Here is a 20,572-nt window from a genome sequence, read left to right on the forward strand (position 1 = left end):
TGTGTTACATGATTCTGGGGTTCCAGGGCAGTAGGGGCTGGTGGGGTGAATGTTTGCCCTGCTCTAAGTGGGCACCTGCTCCTTGCAGGTGGAGGTCTGGCCCAAGAACAGAGGCAAGGGTTTGTCAACAATAACCACCTACTTTGTGTGTGCATGGCTGTATACAGATGTGTGCTTGCTGCTCTCCAGCTTGTCTCCACCACCATCAGAAATTTGTAGTGTGGAACCACAGCCCAAAATCTGCCCCACAAGTCGTTGTGATAACCTCAGGGAAGGGCTCATTTATTTGCAATACAATCAAAGGGAGTAGAAGCCACAGGGAAGGCAGGCAAGGCAGTCCTGGTTTTGCTACAGCATAGTATCCTTGCATGAGTAGAGCTGTCCCTCTGGATTTGGACTGCCCAGCTCTGTGTAACTTCTGTTGGCAGCTCTCCCCACTCAAGCACTAGCCAGGTTTAAAGCTAAACCGAGGCTTACACCAGCCTTGGAGTTGGAAGACTACCGTTACCAAAAGTAAATAAATTATAACATTCATTCTTAGATTAAACTGTAAATTTAATTCCATAATGCTAAAGCATCTCTAAGGTAGATGCACCTGGCATGGTGAAGTACAAAAACTAAGACCACCCCCACTGGAGGTCATGATCTCCCTGCCTGGCAGATAGCTTTGCCCCTGTATCCTGAAATAAATTATATAGCTCCAGACCCTTGTGTGCACAGCAGGCAGGATGTGGTAGCAAGGTTAACAGCTCACTCGAGTCCAGATATTCTGTCTCTGGACAGCCAGAGAAGCCACTCTCTTTGCTTCCCCGCTGCAGAGGCCAATTCCTGGGCAGCTTGGCTTGGGAGACACCAGTGCTTGCTGGGTGAGTGGCACAGGAGGAGCTGTCTCACACCCCAGGCCCGTGCAGCACTCTGCCTACAGGGCAGTGGTTTCTGCAATGGTGATGCCGGCGTCCTTTGCCATCGCAGAGAAGGTGCCCTGCTTCATGAGCAGTTCCTGAGGGCTGTCGAATTCCACAATCTGCCCAGCATGCAGCACCATCACCCTGGCAGAAGGGAACAAGAAGGCCTCAATTCCCAGGATCCGAGTGGATAGCATTGCTGGTGCAAGCACTGCAGGCCCACTGACCCTCACTCCTCCTAAGCCACTTTATGTGGTTCTCCTCTCAGCAGTGGTGAGGGCACAGCCCTCCTCCCTACGTTATGGGTCAACAGCAAATGCCTCTATGGTCTGTTGCTGTAAAGAAGGATCCCAAAAAATGTTTCTCCCACAAAGACATCACTACTGCACGGGCATCCTTACTGTTCTCTTCACCACTATGTATTACTGCCCCAGGCTCTGTATCCACCCCTGCCCCTCTGGCTGCATTCTTGTTTCCACTGCTATCCACCTCTCACTCCTTGGAATCCAGATCCCCATCCCCTTTGCCCCGTTGTCCATGGTACCTGTTACTGTCCATGATGGTGTGGAGGCGATGGGCAATAGTAAGGACAGTGCAGTCTGCAAACTCATTCCGGATTGTTGTCTGGATTAAATTATCAGTTTCCAGATCTACGGCTGCTGTTGCCTCATCCAGGATGAGGATCTTGGCTTTGCGGAGAAGGGCCCGGGCCAGGCACACCAGCTGCCTCTGCCCAACACTGGGATGACACGAAGAACATGAGTTACTACACTGACACTAGCAGACCTTCTGCAAGCCTACTGTGTCTTGCTGCTCTGACCCCAACACTGTCCCTGGCCTTTACTCGCTGACCATCTGCCACTCTGAGCACCACGTCCCTCACCATCTTATTCTCTGGGCCACCACAGAAGGGTTGGCTCACACTAGCTCCCTAACAGCCCTGACTCCTCAGCCATTTTCTTCCACCTTCACTTCCCAGAAGCTTCTGTGCATCATCCCTGGACAGCCACTTTTCTGGAGGCTGCTGTTCCAGGCTGGTCCCTGGGATCTAGAGAAGGGAGGGGAGGTGGGCCTGCATCTGCTCCTCTGCTTACCTCAAGTTCTCCCCTCCCTCGCTCACGAGATGCAGCAGCCCCTCAGGAAGGCCTTGCACATATGTCTTCAGATGAGCCAGCTCCAGGGCCTTCCAGACCTCCTCATCTGAGTACTGGTCAAAGGGGTCCAGGTTCATCCGCAAGGTTCCAGTGAAGAGCACAGGGTCCTGCCAGGGACAGCACCGTGTTCAGCCCCCCCACAACCATTTAGCAGGGGCAATGGCTCCTGGCCTCCACATGTGGCCACATCCTGCTCACACCACTGCCTGCAGCTGGCAAGGGATGTGGTGACAGCCTGCTCCACAGCACCCAGGGACACACTGAGGGGGGCCATGCAGCAGTGGGATGTGGAAAGGTGGGGATCAGCTCACCTGGGGGATGATGGTGAGGTTGTTGCGCAGGTCATGGAGGCCAATTGTTGCTATATCCACATCATCAATGATGATCTTCCCTCCAGCCGCCTCCAGCACCCGGAACAGGCAGTTGGTGAGAGAGGATTTTCCAGCCCCAGTCCGGCCTACAACCCCAACCTGTGGAAGCAGCTTTTTAGACCAGCTGACAGGGCTGTAGACAACAGGGCAGATGATCTGCATCTTGGTCTGGTGGGCCTTCCTGCCCTTACCATCACCCAAGACTGTCTACTTTAGCTCCTTTCCTGCAGCTCAAGTCCCCAGGAGCCACATCCCATCACCATCCCACCCCAGCACATGGACTGAAGCTGAGAAGAAACAACTTTAACAGATTTTCTGTAAAGAGTATAGTGAGGGCAGAGGCACCTTCTCAGTGCTCCCAATATTACAGGTGATCCCCTGAAGAACCAGGTCCAGTTCAGGTCGGTAGCGAACTTGGTAGTCAACAAACTGGATCTCGCCTCTGCTGGGCCAGCCACGTGGTGGACGATTTTTGGTCACCCATGGAGCCTGAGAGGGAACAGGAGCATTAGGAGGGTCCACTCTGCGATGCTGACTAGCACCAAGCTGTGCAGCAGGTGCGTGCCCAGACCCTGGGTTCCTTACCTCATTCTTCACCTTCATATACTCATGGACCCGCTCCACAGCCACGATGTTGGTCTCCAGTTCTGAAGATGTCCGCACCAGCCAGTTCAGTGTCTGGGTCACCTGCATGGCACAATCAGAGGATGCAGAGCTCAGTGGCACCCAGGAACAGCCACCTCCCACCTCAGCCCAGAAGATTATCCTGGGCACAAGCATACCTTGCCTGGCCCCTAATTCTCCACTGCTGAGACACAGCCCACCTCTCCCCAGTCCTTCAAAAAATTTGCTGCAGCATCTCTGATCCACAACAGGGCTATATTCCTCCCCATGCCAGCAAGTATCCCACTCACACTGGGTTGGATATCTGCTTCCCTGGCTCTATAGCCACTCCCCAGGTGATAGGGCACCCCAGATAATCCCATTTCCATGGATCAGAACTGGTGGCAGGGCAGCATCCTGCTGCCAGCCCAGAGCTCCCAGAGACAGCCCTGTCTTGGAATGAGAAAATGCTTTCAGTGACTCACATTGAGAGCAGAGGAGACAGAAAGCCCCACGATGCCACCCTCCAAAGTGCCCTTTGCAATCACTGCCAGAAGTGCAGAGAAGAAGACCACCAGGCTCCCAACAAACTCCAGACGGATGGCCAGCCACCTGCACCAGGAGAGGACAGATGAAGGGCAGTGAGAGGCAGGGAGGCATCTGCCTATGCCCAACACAGAGCCCACCAGTAATAGCAGCACTGCACCAGCATCACTCACACCCAGCCATGAGCCCAGTGCTGTGCACATGGCACACACTGGTACATGTACACATTGGTCGTTTGTGGCCAGTTCTGCAAGCAGGTTCATTTATGTCAGTCCATGTCTCACACATAACCTCCTGTGCTGGTAATGCTATGTATCAGAAGAGCCCCAACCATTCAACCCTCACACACCCAAATAATTTACTAGTAAGATTCAAACCCAGAAAGTGTGCACATCGCACTCCCCACTGGGCCTGGAGGATCACTCTCTTCCCAAAACTCACCAAGAGCATCTCAGCCCTTGACTGTGCAGCTCACCCTGCCCAGCCTCTCGACACTTTAAGGGGGCATATTCTGGCTTTCAAAATCACCCTAAAACGTTCCATTGTCACAGATGATGCCCCTATCCTAAACTACACACACAGACTCTCAATGCTGAGACCAAGAGGGAGGATTGCAGGACCCCAGGGACCTCCCTCAGGACCCAGAAACCCCTGGGCAGAAGAGCTGCAGGCTGTGCCGTGGCATAAGTGGTAAAATTCACCTATTTGATATTATCCAGGAATAAACACTCTTCTGATTTATGTCCATGATGATCTCATTATGCTTCAGGAACCGTTCTTGGTGTCCATAGGCCCGGATCACAGAAAGGCCTGACACTGTCTCACCAAAGTGGGAGTAGATGGGAGACCTGGTGACAGAGTCCAGACGCCTTAGCTGGCGTGATGTGGAGATATAGAAGCGCTGAAACAAGCGACACAGCTTGGTTAGCAACACAAAGCCCAGCAGCCACGAAGATATTGCTCTCAGCAGGGCAGAAGCTTCACTTAAGGCCCAGTTACTCACCAGCACAAAATAGTAGAAGATGCTCAAGGGAACGATAACAACAGCGAAGAATGGAGTGGCCAGGCAGATCACGATCAGTGTGCTAATGATGCCCATGAAACAGGAGAGCCAGCTGCGGAAGGACGTGGGAATGGTCTCATCTACCGTGAAGATGTCCTGGAGCATATAAAAAAGTATAGAGAAGCAGTCAGTGACCCCAGAGAGAAGGAGAAGCCCAAAGGCCGCATACATAGGGTTCCTATACATTCCTGTGGTAACACAGTGCCAGACATTTGTAAAAATATCAGATGATCCTGAATTGGTGTTATGATCACAACCTCATTTAAGGCCACAGTTTTTAGCTTGGGAACAGCTGAATTAACAGAGAAAGTTCCTATAATATTCCCCTGTTACACGGACCAGCTTTAAGAACTGCATCTTCATCAGGACTTAGGATGCAGGAGCAGTAATTGAAACTGAAGAGGGACAGGGCAAACTCCAGGTCCATGCAGGTGCACCCAGGTCTACAGCTGGTCCTCATCCATCTCCTAGCCAGGCACCACATACTCCCTCAACTCAGTGTAAACCCAGGCCCATAGACTTAATTTTAAGAGAAATTTTTATTCCCAAAAATCAAGAGATGGTACCAAAGGAAGAAGTGGAGTAGCAGCACACTTGAAATTACCTGTTTGTATTTTCCCTCCTTTCTCATTTTCTCTTTGTTTTTGACCTTCACTTAGATAGAAAAGACTGTAGGTTTTGCTGGACATCTATAGCCAGAACGAGTTCTCACTGTGGGACCTGAGCTCTAGGCTCTTACCTCCCTTAATGATCTACTATGGACTCTCTTCTGTTTCCCCACATCTTTCTTGCCCAGGTGACCCCAAACAGGACACAGTATCCAGGTGTAAAAGTTCCTCAGCACTGAGCAGAGGAGATAACAGCTTCCTATGATTTGTCACACTGTCTTTCTAGTACAGCCCAGGATGTAGTTTGGCTCATGGTCAGCCTTGCACCATGTCCTCCTTGTCCCTTCCTGGCCCTTTCCTGGGCTCAGCTGTGCAGTGCTCAACCAGAGCAGAGTTACGCCACTACCCAACACACTGCAGATGTGGAGGAACAAACACCTTCTCTGTGTTGGGGGTGTTCTCTTACCTTGGCAAACCGATTGACGATGCGACCAACGGGGGTGGTGTCGAAGAAGCTCATGGGAGCGCGCAGGATGTTGCTGAGCAGCTGCTGGTGCATGATGCGGGAGGCTTGCATGGAGCCCCAGACAGACAGCACGGTTGCAAAGAGCAGGAAGAGAGCTACAAGGAGAGCACAGGGGTGTCACCAGCTGTGGGTGACACTGGCCCCAGGCACCCTTTGGCTTGATGGACACACCAAGCAGCACCAAGCCAGCAGCAAGCCACTGGGATAATTCTGCATCTACCTTCTAGGGAGGCCTCAGCAACTGTGTCTCAGCACAGGGGAGGAACACTAACTCTATTGGAAAGCCTTGGGCCCCAGCATTATGTCTAATCTGATTAAGGAAAATGATCTTAAACTGAGGGGGCAATATAGACTTGGGGCATTTTATGTTGCTTTCAGACTGGTGTGTCCACAATTCAGCCACAAGCTGGAAGGAAGGCAGCAGCAGGCAAATGAACAAAATGCTGGGTCCCCTGCTCCTTACTGCACTGCTGGCTGCAGGCCTTGCAAGTCATATCCCTCCTGGACCACACAAATGAGGTGAGTGGGAACTGCTGTCCTCCCACACTGACCTTGTGAGAAGCCCAGTGCCCCAAAGACACCAATCCGCATGTCCCGTAGGTGCGTGGGATAGGTCTGGTTCTGATAGCGCACTGAATCATCAGTCCAGTCACTGAGCCACAGGTTGGTCCCCACGTAGGCGACGTACTGTCCAACATAGCACATGACAGTCCAGAAGGAAAGGCACCAGCCAACAGCACGCAGGTACCGCATGTACATGGAGAACTTCACCTGTGGGCCAATTGAACCCATCAGAATGCAGGCAATGACACCCAGCACAGCCTTGGGATTCCACCATGCTGCCCACAGTGCTCCCCTCCACCACCCCACCACCAGTCCCAGGCAACTCTGCCTCCTTCGTGTCTCTTGGCTGTGGTGCCGCCACAGCCAGCCTACACCAGCTTCTCTGAGCCACAGTCAGGGTCTGGCAGCACCTAGCCAGGGCAGCACAGTGCTTCATCCCTCCATCCTCCTCACCCTGCCAGTTTCCACAGCTTCTTTCTCGATCAGTTTCTGTCCCTTCAGCTTCTTTGGGGGCTCCTCCTGGGCCTTCTTCTGGGAGCTGGTGCTCTTTTTACTGAGGCTGCGGGGAGGTGATGAGTACTATTAGTCACAGGATGTTGGATTGGTCTTAATCTCCTGAGGGTCCATCCCTGTGCTGCACTGAGTCTTCTTCCACAGTGGTGGAGTCCTTTGGAAAATAATGTCCTAAATGGGGCAGCTTTGAGTGAGCCTTGTGGAAGCACTGGCCACGTACAGCCATAAGCATTCCCAAAAGCAGAACTAGCCATCAGCACGAGTTTCAGGGAAGACTCCAGACTAAGGCTGTGGCACACTAGTGTGAGTAAAGGCAAAATCAGATGCTCCTGACCCAGAGAAGCTTGTGGTAGGAGCAGGCAGGGAGGCTCCCAGCTGGAACTCCCTGGGAAGCCTCCAGATCCCAAGGGAGCAGTGCATGTGGCAGGGGAAAGAGCTGAGAGCTCAGGTCATGTCCCACCTGCGACTCAATTTTCTCCGATGGATGCTGGCCTCTCTCCTCAGCGTCATAGTCACCACATCATCAGAGCGCTCATCCAGGCAAGGATCAACATCTTCATCAGCCTCCTCTTCATCCACAGCTAAAGCAACAGCTACAGGGATGAAGGAAGGTAGGGTAAGGCACTGAGGAAAGAGCAGATCCCATACACCACACCTCTGCTGCACTCAGCTCCATGGCCTAGGCCTAGGCTGTGTCCTACCACCATATATCACACCTTCTCCAACTTTGCTGCAAGACCAGCACAGCAGGAAGAGGAAGAAATACGTTGTGCTGGAGGGAGACCTGACAGGCAACATAGGGCTAAAGGCCTGCACGGAGGCAATCTCTGCTGCTGACTTATCCCTGCACCACTGGCAGGACCTCAAGCAAAGATTTGTGCTAGTTTAGTAGGTGCAAGATCCAGTTGGTCACATCAGTCCAGCTCAGAAGCATCTCCTTGAGCAGGTGGAGATGAGCCTGTGAAGACATACAGGAATAGCCAGGATGCAGCTGGACAACTGGGCTGAGCCCTGACAGGGTAAGCACCCACCTGACCTGACAACACCCACAGCACTGGGGGACATGATAAAGATGAAATATTGTCCAGTGGGATGTTTAGAACAAATCAAAGGATCTTTCTGACCCCAGAATCACAAAAATATGGAGCCTATTGCCACATAAGATTTTGAGACCCTAATAAATGGAGTAAAAAAATTAAACAGGTCCTGTGCTGGATGTTCAACGTAATGCCTGAATGCAAATCTAAGTCAGGAAGTTATTGAGCTGCTGATTGCCAGAAGCTGAGAAGGATTCATAGTAGCCACCATTGGTGCCTGGACTGGATAGGGCCAGGTCAGGCTGATAAATCAGATCTTCATATCCCCAAGATACACGCACAGCCACTCTAACTGCCACAGCCCCACTGTGTTCCAAGTACCTGCAGTATTTTCCTCTGAAACATCCTCTTCCTGGTTTCCATACAAGTTCAGGAACTGGGAAAAGGCCCCCTTGTTTGCAAGCAGAGTGCTGTAGGAGCCATGCTCAGACACTGCCCCTGATGCCAGCACCACGATGTTATCAACCTCGGGCAGGAAACTGATACTATGCGTCACCAAGATCCGTGTCTGCAACAAAGGGTTGCAGGGTAGTGATCATCAGAGCACCCCTCATCCCTAGCCATGGGTCTGCAGGCTCTCCATCTCCCACTTGGGGACTTGTCTGCTTATCAATGCCTGGTTGTGAGGACACAGGATATCCTCTCTGGGGACTCCTGAGGCCTCTCCTGCCTGCTGCAGCCCCATGTGAAAGCTACAGGATTCCTGTCTGTCCCAGGCAAGTAACCTCAGACTTCCTTGGATTGCTAACACCGTGCCTGTGCCACTCATGCCTGGCTGGGTGCTGGTTTGCAGGGTATGGGTGCTCACCTTCTTTTTCAGGAGCCCTTTTGGCCCCAGCACGTGCTCGAAGAGGTACTTGCCCACGTGGGCATCCACAGCAGACAGCGGATCGTCCAGGATGTAGATGTCTGCGTCGCTGTACACCGCCCTGGCCAGGCTGACCCGCTGCTTCTGGCCTCCACTCAGGTTGATTCCCTGGAAGGGAAGAACCTCCCTGGTCATGGAGCTGGCACAGGGCAACTGCTCTGACCTCTGCTGCAGGTGCTATTGGAAACCCGTAGTGCCCAGGGCTGATACCTTCTCTCCAATCTCTGTCTGGTCACCTGCAGGCAGCAATTCCAGGTCTGGAAGGAGGGCGCAGGCCTTGATGACCTTCTGATATCTGGCTTCATCCAGTTCTGACCCGAAAATGATGTTGTCTTTCAGTGTGGCATTCTGGATCCAGGCCTGCTGGGGGACATAGGCCAGGGAGCCCTGGAAGGACAGACAAGAAGAGCTACCTGTCAGAGATCAGCCTGAGCACTGACACCTCCTGCAGCCTGTCCTTGCCCTGAGCCACCACTCTGCGACAGTCCTGCTCTACTTTCCTGCTGAGCTCCCAGGCAGCCCCAAGCCCCGTGCACCAGCTGGCTCCTCTCACCTGGATGTTGATGTGTCCCTTGATATTCTCCATCTCCCCGAGCATGGCTGACACCAGCGAAGATTTGCCTGAGCCCACAGGCCCCACCACAGCCACCAGGCTTCCAGGTGTGATGTCCAGGGTGACACTGCAAAGACACAAGGGCTGAGGAAGGAGCACTGCCAGATCACCTGTCAGTTCCTGTGTGGGACTAGCACAGAGCAGTGTCTCTGGGACACTCATGTCTAGCAGCACTGTGAGAGGTGATTGCCCTCCCCAACTAATAACACAGAAAGCCTCCCCCTCCCCAGCCCTCTGCCCCTGACATGGCAGAGCACTCACTCTCTTATGGCAGCGTTGCTGTCCTGCTCCCAGGCAAAGGTGGCATCCGAGAAACGCACAGCATTGCCTGTCAGAGAGAGATGTCCCTCAGAGTGGGGAAAGCCCAGGGCTGCACCAGCCTGAGACCCACAGGGAGCAATCTGGAGGTTCACCTGCCTTCAATGGGGTTGTGGTGGATAGCTGAGGTGTCTAGGTCGCCTCCACTCAGGTAGCGCTCCAGCCTCGCAGTTGACACATTGGTCTGCCACGGTAGAAAGAGGATGAGGATGGTACATGGGCATGGGGCACGGCTGGGTGGGCTGGCAGGAGCCCCATAAGCAGAGCACCACATCACAGCTCCCACCCAACCTCTGGGCCCCAAACCTGTGTTATGCATGTGAGTCCTGTCCCACCCCACTGCCAGCAGAGTCCTGTGCACTGACCCTGGGGGTTCATCACACACCTGAGCCCCATATGCCGGTTTGGACAGAGGTCATAGGATCCCCCTACATGCCCTGCCCTCTGTGAGGCCTGACCTGCACCAGGGAGGAGATGACCATGGGCAGCATGGCCATGGGGAAGCGCAGCACATTGAAAAGGGAGATGGCAGTGAAGGCCTTCTGTGCATCCAAGATGTTGTTCTCATCCACAAGCACGTAGACAGCAAAGCTTGCCAAGGAGACCTAGGATAGATATCAGGGAAAGCCACCATCAGTGTGTTTGTGTGCAGCCCAGACCCTCACACTGCCCCAAGGCCTCAGCAGTGCTTTTGTGCTGGAGACCTGTTCCCATCCTGCTTCTGTTCTCCTTTGGGCCTCATCTCACCACCCCAATGGGACTCTTTTTCACCATAGCTCTCCTGCCAGCAGCCAGAACCATAATCTATATCCCAAGCATCCACCAGCCAGCCCTCTCCTCGCTACAGAAACTCCAGCTGAGGTTCCAAATATTTCCCATCCCCTTGGATATAGCCCAGCCCCAGCTCAGAGGAAGGTACACCCCTCTCCAGGGCTGTTATCACTCACCAGGAATGGGGCACATGTGAACACAAAGACAGAGACTGACTGCAGATAACCGAAGTTCACCAAGTTCTTGAGCTCATGTGCCCGGATGTCAATAATTCGCTTCTCAAAGGAGGGCTCCCAGGCAAAAAGCTTCAGGATCTGCAGGATGAGCAGGGTGAGCAGATGCTGGCCTTACAGAAATGCTCACCTCCACACTCAGCTCACTGGTGGCCAGCACCTCCATCACCAGCTCCTGGCTTGCTCAGAAGCCTGCTTGGCCACTGCATCTCCCCTCTCCTGTGCTGCTTATAGCATTTCCACACTGCACTCCCACTCCCTCAGTCTCAGCTGGTCATTGCCAGCCCCTCTGCCACCATGCCACTACCATAGCCATCCAGGAAACACTCAGAAAACTCTCCCATGGCTCCCAAGTCTTATTCCAAGTATCCAGAGCTCCTCCCCAGCCAACTTTTGAAAAGATGAGGCAGCCAAGGGAATTGCAGAGATCCAGATAAAGGGCACTCAAGCTAGACTACCACTAGCGCTGTAGGGTTATACAGGTGTGCTGCCTCCAGGTACAGTGCACCACGGAGAGGGGTGAAGCAGCTGCCCAGAGAGTTTCCACTCTACTGCTCACCTTGATTCCATTGAGGATTTCAGTCATTATTTTCATGCGTTCATCCTTGTGCTTCATGTTCTTCTCCTACAAACAGAAGAGACAGACATCAACTAAAACAGACATCAACAGCAGCTCACCCTTGGAAATACATCTGGGCTGCCACAGGGAAGAGAAGGATAGGCTCCACAGCCCAGAGAAGTCATCCCACTAAGTTGAGCCTTGGCTCCCTGTGGCCCTGGACAAGGTGGGGGAAAACACCACTCTGCTGTCAGGTAGAAGCTAAAGCTTTATCCTATGGTTGGCAGTATCTCATTTTTAGCCCTCAAGGCTGTGCCCAGTCTGGTTCAACTTCAGCTATGATGGTAGAACAGATCTCACCTGTCTCCTACTCATGGCAGCTGATCACCTCTGGCTCAGGCTAGAGACACCTCAAGCCCAAGTGAGATCAGCTTCCTAGGCTGGGAAAGATCCACGGCATAGAAGCAGAGTAGGGAGTGTGGAAAATGAGGGAGGGGAGCAACAGTGGAGTTGGATGTGGGAGACCAGGGAAGATATTGCACCCACTACTGACCTGAATGGTTTTGGCCTTGGCAACCAGGATCGCATTTATGGGGAGGAGCAGCACCATGGTTGCAATGCCAGCCAAGACAGAGGGGCCCAACTCTGCCCAGAGGAAGACAATGGACAGGATAATTTGCAGGGGAGATGACCACAATTGGTGAATAAAGTTGGCGGCGTCCATGAACCTCTGGGCATCAGCTGACATCAGATTCACAGTCTCTCCCACCGTGGACTCCTTGCGGGTGGCTCCGGACATGGTGAGCGACTGGAAAGAGAAAGCACAGTCAGCACAAGCCAGTCTGGGAGCAGCCCTGCTGCCAGCAGCATGGCTCAGAGCAGGCTGAAACCAGTTCTAGGTTTGCTCCTGGTGTCTCTGTACTGGCCACCAGTGCTCTCCTCACTGCCTGGAGCCACTGCATGCTGGGTGCAAAGAAAAGCACCCCTGTGCAGGAATTCTAGTGGCACCTGCCCTAGGTGTTGCACTGCTCTGAAGAGAAACCTCCTTCAGCCTCTGGTAGCTGTCAAACACATGGCTGCAGCACACAGGTCCCAAGCAGAACTAGGGCTTACAGTGTCCTCAGTGCTGGGTGGGTGTCCCCCAGGCTCCCCCTGTGCCTTCTGAGGAGGAAAGTGCTCACACCCCAGGTTGATGGGGCAGGCAACAGACAATTTTATCCACAGCCCAGCTTGGAGAAAGCCAACAGGGATGATGACAGGACCATGCAGACCTTCTTGTAGATGGCAGCGATGAGACTGGCTCGCACATTTATGCCAAGTTGGAAGCACAAGCTGAAGTGCTGCTGCAGGCAGAGGGACTGAAGCACCGCCGCCAGGAAGAGCAGGATGGCGTATAAATAACCTTGCCAGGCAAAGGCATCCTCATCTGACACAAAGGCAATCAGCAGCCTGGCGGGGAAAGAAGCTCAATGAAGCACACACCCTACTGAGACAGACACAAGCAGGATGCTCCACGCGAATGCAGGGAGAGCATCTTCACAAGAGTGGTGAGCAAAACCCTGCCCCAGAGAGCTGGCTCAATGGTCAGCAAGCCGGGAACCCTGTTCTGCCAGAGACACCGTAGTGGGTGACTAATGTAAGATCATCCAGAGAGACTGTGCTACTCTGCAAAACAAAGTGGGTAGGCCCTGCTGGGCTGAGCTGCACTCACTTCTGGAGGGCCCCAAAGAAGAGCCAGACTGTCTCCGGGGAGGGAGCAGGACTGCATAGCAGGACGCAAGGGAGCAAGATATTACACATATGAGCTGCCAGCCATATCAGCCAGATCAGTTCTTTGTTAAACTGTATCCCAACACATTCTCCCATTTTTGGTGAGGGCACAAAATGTTCCCAGGGTCTGTGGCCTGGGAGAGGCACACATATGGAAATGGTGGGGCTGGATACAGTGCACACACTGGGAAGTGGTGGGTCTGGGTGCAAAGTCGGGACAGAGACAGAGAGAAAGAACTCACTTCAGCAGCTGGGGACTGACAAACACAAGTGCATCATGCACCAACTTGAATGCCACCGCTAGCAGGAGATTCTGCTGGAAGGTCTTGGCCAGGGTTTTCAACAACCAGCCCCTGGGGTAATCCTTGGGAGGGCCTGAGTCCTCGTTGTCTCCCTTCTTCTTCTTCTTTTTCTTTGGCTGTTTCTCCTCCTAGAGGGAAGCCCACATAGAAGTGAGGGAGCTGGTTGTGCAAGTGTCCTGCATCTGGAAAGATGCTTCAGGTCAGCACCTCACAGACCCCAGATCAGGTATCCTGAATGAAGCCTTAGTTTCAGCTTCTGTCACATTCCCTTTCACGGATCTCTGCTTATGTCATACACACCCAGGACTAGCACCACCTCTTTTGCACTAAAGACAATTGTTAAAAGCCAAAGCAGTTTGAACCTCTCAGGCCAAAAATCAGGCAAAAATCATGAAGAATCTGAGGCCGGGGTGGTCACAGAATTATGTTCACTCTGATCTTGTTGCTGGAAAGTATATAAGGTAGACAGACATAAGGGAACTGCTTGTATTGCAGATTTGAGGGTGGTTCCTGTCTTTATGTAAGGCAGAGAGATAGAGACTTTCTTGGTCTCTCAGTATATGGGGATCTGCCAAGGACACGACAGGAAGACCCTGTCATGGGCTCCCCTATCCTTGCCCATGGTCCTGCAAGATCAAAGAAAGGAAAACCAAGCAAAGAGGGCGGCAGGGAGGTGAGGTGACCCTACTGCCTGAGGCTGGACCTGGATGTCTGTCTCATACAAGGCCAAGTAGAAATGGATTTACCAGCACCAGGATGTCTTGGCTCTGGGCCTTGCTCATGCTGTTCCCATGGTCTGGGTCACGTGCCCGGCGTCTCTTCTTGCGTTCCCGTTTCTCCAGTTCTGCTCTGGCCTTCTTCATTGCAGTCTTCATGTTCTTCTCAAAAGCAGTATAAAGAGCCTTTGTCTTGTCTTTATCTTTCAGTTCCCAGACATCCTCTATCTCTAAAGGCTTGCGATAGCCCTTGAAAACCATGCTGTGGGACAGAGACATCCCAAGATACTTGTTGGAGACTCCTTGCTGCAAATGCAGAGCCTTCACACCCATCCTGGCCCCAGGCTCAGATTGCACAGGCTGTACCCCCATGTGGTGTCTCTCCCAGCTAACTCCAAGCAGCCTGTGCTGCAGGTTCTCCCACATTTCGCCAGCTTGACCTCCCTCAGAGCCCTGCTCACCTGCTGTACCATTCAAAAGTGATGGAGCTCAGGAAGGAGGCTGTCACCTCTGGGTTCTATGGTACAAAGCAAAGGGGGTACTGAGAGATTGTTTATGCTGGGGGATGGTTTTGACAAAAACTGATTTAGCACCCCCAGCCATTAAGGAGCCTCATAGGTTTTAAACCATGCCAGCTCCAGAAATATCAGCTCAGAGCCAACAGCAGCCCACCCGGGACACACATGCAGATGGCCCATGCTGCAGGCTCCAGCTCTTGCTGGGCCCTGTGCTGAAGTCCTCAGGTCTTCCCAAGGAGTCTGGAGCTTGCAGGGAGCCTGTCCTGCCCCACACAATGCTCAGTATGTAGTGTCCCAAACCCACTCCCATGTAGTCCTCGCACCTTCTTCCCAATTTCCTTTGTTTCTGGGGCAATATCTGAGAAGCCTGAGACAAGGAAGAGCAGCAGCTGGAGTCCGTAGGAGATGAAGAAAAGGATAAACCGTGGCAGGTCAGAGATTGGTTCCTGCAGAAATGGAAAGCCCAGGGTTATTGCTCGGGGTTGTCTCCAAGGCCCCTGGTACTCCAAGATCCATCCCCTGGCTGAGACAAACAGCACTGCAAAACTTGCTCTGAGTCCTGGATCAGCTTCTCTTTGTCACCTCTCCCTGCTTCTCCATTACCTCCTTCCATAAGTGTTTAAGGGAAAAAAATAGTCCTGGAGAGTTTATACTTCCCCAAAGAGACAGGATGAATTCAAACAGCAATTCCTTCTCAGGTATTTTCTGGTTCCCCAAGGTCCCCAGGGCAGCTGGGACCTCAGTGATAACACAGAGAGCTTGTCAAGAGAAGAGTATGAAGAAGTTTTGGGAACAGAATAAGACCATGGGGAAGCAGAGAGCTTCCTGTCAAACCCAACCTGCACGGCTTTCCGGACGAGTGACTGGAATGGCAGTATCCCACAGAGAAGGGACAGTGTCCAGAAGCAGAAAAGCGACCCCGAATCTCTGCGCAAGCAGAAGCGTCGTGCATCATGGATCAGCAGGACCATGATCTGGGGGAAAGAAAATCAGTCAGAGCTGCCTGACTAGGTCTGGCTCTAAAAGTGCCTTTGGAACATGTGTCCTGGGATGCCAGCACACATGATCTGCTGGGATTCACTGCCTTGAATACCCTGAACACACTACCGACCCTTCATAAGCTTCAGAATTAATTATACAGGACAAAGGTTTACTTCAGGAAAACACAAGATCAGGTTTGAATGTACCCTGACATTACAGCAGGGCACTGTTACTCTTTCTAGCTGTTCTCACTCTAGAATTTCAGACATATCAAGCCGTGAGGGGTCACACACTGGCTCCTGCACCTTGCCTCCAGCCCTGGAACTGAACCCAGATTATGTTCCAGCAGCGCAGCCTCTCTAGGCAATCCCCCTTATCATCTCACATGGACTCTGCATGTGAAACTAAATGACATGACAAAATAAGAAAGAAGGCAAATGAAGCCACTATTTTGCTTTTAAATGTAGCTCCTGAGCATTTGTTAAGACTGTTAGAATACCCCACCACACAAGATGTCTGTAACTTCCATGCACATATTCCATCAAGATAATAGCCACTAAAGTCCTCTTTAGTCAACTTTCTCCTCTGCCTGGGCATCTCCTGGTACTTCCTGTCTCTGCACAAAACTAAGCAGCAACATACAGAAAGCTGTGAGACATCAGAGCAGCAAACCATGGTCTGATGTTCACACTGCAAAATCAGTCCTGTGAAACCCATACTCAGCTCAGCTACACTTGCAGGCACAGAATCATCCCAGTTTAAAGGATAACAGCAGTGAGCACTGTACAACCAGTCCCCTGCCTTCAACATATCACCCTCATGGACCACCCACACAGGTTTGGGGCTAGTTCTACCCAATTTTCAGGCTACCCTTCCCCGGTGGACACAGCTTCCCACTGATCTCTGTGCTAGGGAAGCCTTGTGCTGCTTGATGTTGCAGTCTCACCCTGTCCCTGGAGACACACAGCACATTGACAGCTGAGCCCTTACCCAGGTGGCGATGTACAGGCTGGGGTTTGTGTACAGGACAGCTGGCACACCACCCTGCTCATCATTCTCTACAAATGCCAGGGCCAACTCTGCCACTGCCGCCAGCACCAGCAGAGCAGCCAGCACCTGTGGGGAGAGAGGGACAGCCCATTGTGGACACTGAGAACCACTAGGAGACAACAGAGTTCGGCATAAAATACACCCATACATCCTTACACCCTGTTAAACAGACCCGGCCTGGGAGACTTTGCAACCAACATCTCAGTCTGCTCCAGCCTGTCATCTGTGCCCCCTCAGCTCCACTCTACCTGTTTGATGATGAAGAGTTTGGTCACGGAGGATTTCTTGGCTTTGGATTTGCACATGGGCAGGAGCTGCCATGGGGCCAAAATCCAGAAGAAGCCAAGAGGGATCCAGACCACCACAGTCTGCTGGAAGCACACAGGCAGGTCGGCATCCGGACGGGCAAGGTAGGAATCATTCTGGGGGCAGCAAGGACAGAACACCAAGTCACTTGCGATGGCTCAACTCTCACTTGGCACACAGGACAAGAGCCAACACTCCTATAGGAGCTGACTACCGAGCTCCACCCCATTGCATCCCCCCTTCAACACCCACTCTCCTGGATGAGCATTTCAGCACTCAGCCAAGGTCCAAGAAATACCCCATCCCCATTTCTCTGCCTGAATGTGGGATGGCCATCCCTTGCTGGAGCCAAGCCAGCAGAAGCAGTGAAGCCAAATCATTCCCCAGAAGTCCTTACAGGGTGTCCTGTGTTCCCAGGTGAGCTAAAACAGGACAGAGCTCGGTCAGACAGGTGTCACTGCCTTACTGTCTGGTGAACACGATGCAGGCAGTGCAAAGCACTTGATGCCATGGCACTCCTGGATAAACCCCAGAACCTCTGCCCACCACTGGCAGCTGTGAGCTTTGGAATCCACTGTCCTCCCCCCACACAGGGTGCCCTACGCCAAGAACAGCAATGGGGATGATCCAGCCACTCACCCAGAAGATGGAGCCGCAGAACTTCTCCAGGGCTGCTGACATAGCTCCGGGGAGAAGAAACAGCAGCTCCTTCCTCTCGCTCTGGCCAGCTGAGAGATCTGGGCAGATGCTTGGGATAAAAGTCCCCCCACACCCTCAAGCGGTCTTGGGACAAAATCCCTGATGACACACAGTTATTTATTAACTCAGTGCTATTGCACAACCCCACAAATCAAAGTAGTGAAAAAGGGCTTGGGAAGCTGCATAGGCTCAGGAGAAGGGAAGAGAGGAAGACCCAAGAGGTCAAAGGGGAGATAAAGGGAAGACACAGAGTCAATGCAGGACACCACAATCATTGCTCAGAAACCATAGCCTTGATCAATGCACACCAACCAACACAAACTCGTCTGGACCTGCTAAAGACATTACTTTGATGCAACAGACCTCTCCGGTGAGAAGCCTGCTGAATGCCAACAAAACGTCCAGCAATGGCTGGTCCCACAGTGGCTGGTGCCACCTGGCAAGGGGACCCATGACACCAGCAGTGCCCCAGGCCTGGGAATCTGCAGTGTCTGGCAGCTGAGTGACCATATGCTGCACTGGTCTTTCTGAGTCCTCAGGATCCAGGTTCCTTTTACTGATTTCTAGCCTGAAGATTTTCCAAACTCCTTCTTTTGGTTCTTTCTTTCCCACATTTTCACGTTGTCTGTGTGTTATGGCAGTTGGCTGACAAAACCCCAAAGAGACTTTGAATCTCCATTCTAAGGTAACCCCCAACATCTGAGAAAAGAAAGAGGGTGACTCCTGAGGAGAGTGTCTGCCACTGAACCCTTTTGCTTAGAAAGGCCTAGGTGTGACAGGGACACTTGGGGATGGTGCTACTAAGGCTGGAACTGGATTTGCTTTATCATGTGTGCTCTTGAGGAACGGTAAATAAAAGGAGACAGTAGAGTGACTGCAATAATTGTGTTGTCTTACTGTACACAGAGTTACAAGATAACTCAGAAGTCAAGGGTGACATAATGAGTAATTGCTCAGGAACCATCAGTATCAAAGAAAGGCTCAATGTCCAACTCAGAAGTTAATTATTAGCAGTTTGTCTGATTAAATACACATGTTTTTTTAAAATAAAACTATCCCTAGTGCTAGGTCCTCCAGACCAGAACCAATACACTGCTCATGAGAGCTGTAAACCAATGCCATGAGTAAGATGTGAATGGAGCAGACACTTAGCCCTTCTCCATCTGGACTGCTGATGTGATTTTTCCTGATACTGGCACAGGTGTCCTCTGCTTTGCTCAAAACCCCTTGGAGCACTGCTGCCAAGGGGGCCACCTACTTATGACACCTTTTGTTATAGTTTTGATGCCCCATCCCATTGCTTGTCTCAGTTTTTAGTACATTTTAGCTCATCCTCACCCTGTCTTTGGTCTCTCACTCAGAGTTGAATCGTTGCCCTCAGCACAGGACTTCACTCTCTTTGATGTTCAAAGCAAGCACAACCAACTTTCTCTACCCTCACAGCTAGGGCATGCTCCTCCTAAAAACCCACAAAGCTTTATTGTCCTTCAGCTCCTTCCATAAATCTTCCTCCACTAAAATACCCAGAAGACATTAACTGGGACCAAGATAATCGAAGTAGTAGCACCTCTTTGGCCAGCAATATAATTTTCCCTGTGCTCCCCTTTACCTATCTGTCTTTATCCATCTGTTTACAGCATTTTATAACTTTTCAAAATTAGGCATTGATTCATACCTGTCTCAGACCTGACAGGGTCTGGTCCAGAGGTCTCTGCCAAGCAATCGACCAAATTCCTCCAGCTCTCACTGCTCATCTCTTCTCTCAAGGGTTTGTTTCTCTGCCTTGTCACGCTCTTTATCCCAAGTCCAAAAACCTGAGGCAGCTGGGTCAGCAGAATATTCATCTAAATTGAGCTACCAGTATCATAATCAGGACCATGACTCATGAAATCTCAACATGAACATGAAGCCATGAACTCTTAAAGCAGGTATTCTAAACTATATTGACTACAACTACAAATTTAATCACTCTTTCCAAGTCTGGATCCTTCCTACGGCCTACACATCTGTCAGTGCTGAAGCAGGCTCTGACACCAGCACCATGTAGTCATTCCCATCCCAGCTCCTCTGTTAAGAACTTAAGTTCCCAAGGCCTTTTAGGAAACACCAATACCTCTGATGGATCCATGTGAAAATGTACCCTTTAAACCAAAAATACGGAGTCTTGGTGATAGGTTTTCAATAACGTGATTCTATCTAAGGTGACAATGGTGCTGCCACGTTGTCAAGTATCACGTTTTTTTCATACATCCTCACAGGCTGTAAGCTAGTGCCAAAATGGGAAGAGAAATCTGTACCCTGCCTTTGCTTCTTGAGGTCCACTATCTCGGCTGTCAGAGGGATTCTCTCCAGCTTTGTGATGTTTTACAGAAAAGTAGGCAACAAGGATAAAAGTGATTTACCTCTAGGTCTCTACTCTTCTAATGCACCAGTCTGATGCTATTCAAATCTTTCACTGGGTATTTTATAGAGAAACTAAAATGAGTCTGAGGCTTCAATCCTGACTAGGCAGCAATGACCCAACAGGCACATTCCTCACTTGTCTGGAAAAGAAGCAGTTTACACTTCAGGTTGGGACAAGGACCTGGAAACTCCCTTAGGAAAAGCAGGTTGTCCTCTCAAGAAATCTCATCATACCCCAACCCCACCTCGAGCACTGACGGCCCACAGCCCAGGATGTCTCACAGCTTTCTCACCCAATCAGTCGGGTGCTTTTCACTACTTACAGCTGCTGCACTGCTAATGCCCACCTATCCTACTGGCTGACCACAGCAGGCCTTGTTTCCCAGCTGTGGGTGTGATGTTTCCCACCCTGGCATTCTGGATGAGATTGTATTCTCTGGCAGAGCAGGGTCCTGATTAATTCAGGCTATGCAACATGGGTCATGGTCTCACCTGAAAACATAAATAAACTCTAG

The 20,572-nt window shown here is 51.7% G+C and overlaps 1 protein-coding gene across 2 annotated transcripts; it reads right to left on the reverse strand.

Annotated features, from left to right (window-relative positions):
• Positions 1-534: 534 nt before the first annotated feature.
• On the reverse strand, positions 535-20,449 carry ABCC2 (ATP binding cassette subfamily C member 2). 2 transcript variants are annotated; one of them, XM_014885928.2, is made up of 32 exons: positions 17,595-20,449; positions 16,898-17,071; positions 16,590-16,715; positions 15,458-15,592; positions 14,942-15,064; positions 14,562-14,617; positions 14,131-14,362; positions 13,325-13,512; positions 12,584-12,761; positions 11,866-12,120; positions 11,313-11,378; positions 10,697-10,834; positions 10,208-10,354; positions 9,849-9,933; positions 9,693-9,759; positions 9,372-9,498; positions 9,029-9,205; positions 8,759-8,926; positions 8,272-8,458; positions 7,314-7,446; positions 6,794-6,899; positions 6,328-6,547; positions 5,717-5,871; positions 4,583-4,738; positions 4,281-4,480; positions 3,519-3,645; positions 3,016-3,117; positions 2,776-2,919; positions 2,371-2,529; positions 2,000-2,166; positions 1,450-1,644; positions 535-1,049 (listed from the first exon to the last, which is right to left on the reverse strand). In XM_014885928.2, exons 1-32 carry the CDS (start codon positions 17,634-17,636, stop codon positions 920-922), a joined length of 4,665 nt encoding a protein of 1,554 aa, XP_014741414.1. In that variant the 5' UTR covers positions 17,637-20,449; the 3' UTR covers positions 535-919. The 2 variants fall into 2 exon arrangements, with proteins under 2 accessions (XP_014741414.1, XP_014741417.1); XM_014885931.2 differs by lacking the exons at positions 14,562-14,617; positions 16,898-17,071; positions 17,595-20,449 and having other exon boundaries at positions 16,590-16,714.
• Positions 20,450-20,572: the final 123 nt, after the last annotated feature.

Source organism: Sturnus vulgaris, chromosome 8 (genome assembly GCF_052056855.1).
Source record: "Sturnus vulgaris isolate bStuVul1 chromosome 8, bStuVul1.hap1, whole genome shotgun sequence".
NCBI classification, from domain to species: Eukaryota; Metazoa; Chordata; class Aves; order Passeriformes; family Sturnidae; genus Sturnus; species Sturnus vulgaris.